At 34.5% G+C, this 1,523-nt stretch overlaps 1 protein-coding gene across 1 annotated transcript; it reads right to left on the bottom strand.

The window, feature by feature from the left end:
• Positions 1–223: 223 nt before the first annotated feature.
• On the bottom strand, positions 224–994 carry LOC140885417 (zinc finger protein 6-like). Its single transcript, XM_073292375.1, has one exon. The coding sequence runs from the start codon at positions 825–827 to the stop codon at positions 255–257; it is 573 nt and encodes a 190-aa protein (XP_073148476.1). The 5' UTR covers positions 828–994; the 3' UTR covers positions 224–254.
• Between the last annotated feature and the right edge of the window lie 529 nt (positions 995–1,523).

Genomic DNA, 1,523 nt, shown 5'->3' with positions numbered 1-1,523 from the left:
ACCATATTATATATATGTTACCCATTGTAACTATTGCTGTGTAAATTTGTATCGTATGTCAACGTGATAATTTAATTTGAAGGAAAACCTTTGTCATAAGATATAAACGATGTAACATTAATCTTACCAAACGAAAATTAGTGATCGACTCTAGCGAAATTCTAGGGAAAAAAAAAAAGACTTGGAAATAAGAGTACTATTAAGAAAGGCAAAATTGAAGAAATTAACGTGGTACAAATACAAAACTATATATGTTATAGTTTAAGAGTCAAGTCCAACTTCTTCATCTCCTTTTGATCATTATTAATCTTCAAATGATGAGATAACTTCCGGCCACCGTTAAATCTAGCAGCATTGGCACTCGAAGGCGGGGCGATTCTTGGCCATGACCTACCAGATGGTGATGAGAAATCAAATATTAAACCTGGCTTGTGGACCATGGAATTATTATGAGCTTGAATCCCAAGAGAAGTACTGTTGAAAGATCCATGTAAAGGTAAAGAAGCCATGCTCAAAAATCGGTGACCATATTCGCCGATGATCCGCCCTTGCTTCGCCATCGTTCTCTCCCGTTTATGAGCATTCTGGTGGCCTCCAAGAGCCTGTGAACTGTAGAATTTCCTGCTGCAGTAGTTGCAATAGAAAACCCGATGATGGGATTCGTTGTTCCCTCCAATTTCTTCATCACTTGGTGCGTTTTGAGATGGATTTTTTCTGTGGAAACGGCTGAGTTCTTGAATTGAATTCTTGTTTGAAAGGCTCAGATCTAACACAAGATGGGAAGTACTACTCTTGGATTCTTGAACATGGGACTCTTCGATTTGCATGAGTTTAATCCGCGTTTGATTCTTGGATGAGCTAGCTTGATGATGATGATGATGATGGGGAATGGATATTGCTTGAGGTGTCAGAATAATTGTATGACGACTCTAAGCTTGGTGATTCCATAAATATAATGGAGGGTTTTGTTCAAAATTTTCTTTTTCTGGGGTTTTTTTTTCCCCCAGTGATGGGGGTGTGTCTTACTCTTATATATATACGTGTATGTACTATGACTAATTGGTTGGAAATAAATAAATGTTATAATAGGAGTTATGTACTATATATATGTTAAGGGGGATTTGATTCAAGTTTATAAAGTTTAGGTCTTGCATTTGAAACCAATGGTAACAAACCTCACTCCCAGCTACAAATATTATTAGAAATAATGCATTAATGCATCCCTAACTATCTGAGAGTAACTGGTTGGATCATTTTAATAGATGAACAAAAATACTCATTCTTTCCTTCAATAAAAATTATTTAGAAACCTACTTTAGTAAATTCTAAAATAACTAAACGATGTGTTAATCTCAACCAGGAACTTAAAATTTTTAAAAATTAATTAATTATGTTAAAATATATGCACACGAATTATCGCATACCTAGGTTGGTAGTAGTAACAATAAGAAAATATGATTTTTTGGTCAGTTGACATGCAATTTTGGGTTTTTGTCAATTTAGTTTTGAAAGTTTTGTTTTGA

Source organism: Henckelia pumila, chromosome 2, assembly GCF_033568475.1.
Source record: "Henckelia pumila isolate YLH828 chromosome 2, ASM3356847v2, whole genome shotgun sequence".
Classification (NCBI taxonomy): Eukaryota; Viridiplantae; Streptophyta; class Magnoliopsida; order Lamiales; family Gesneriaceae; genus Henckelia; species Henckelia pumila.
Note: the sequence above shows the minus strand (reverse complement) of the source record. Positions and strands in the feature narration are given on the sequence as shown.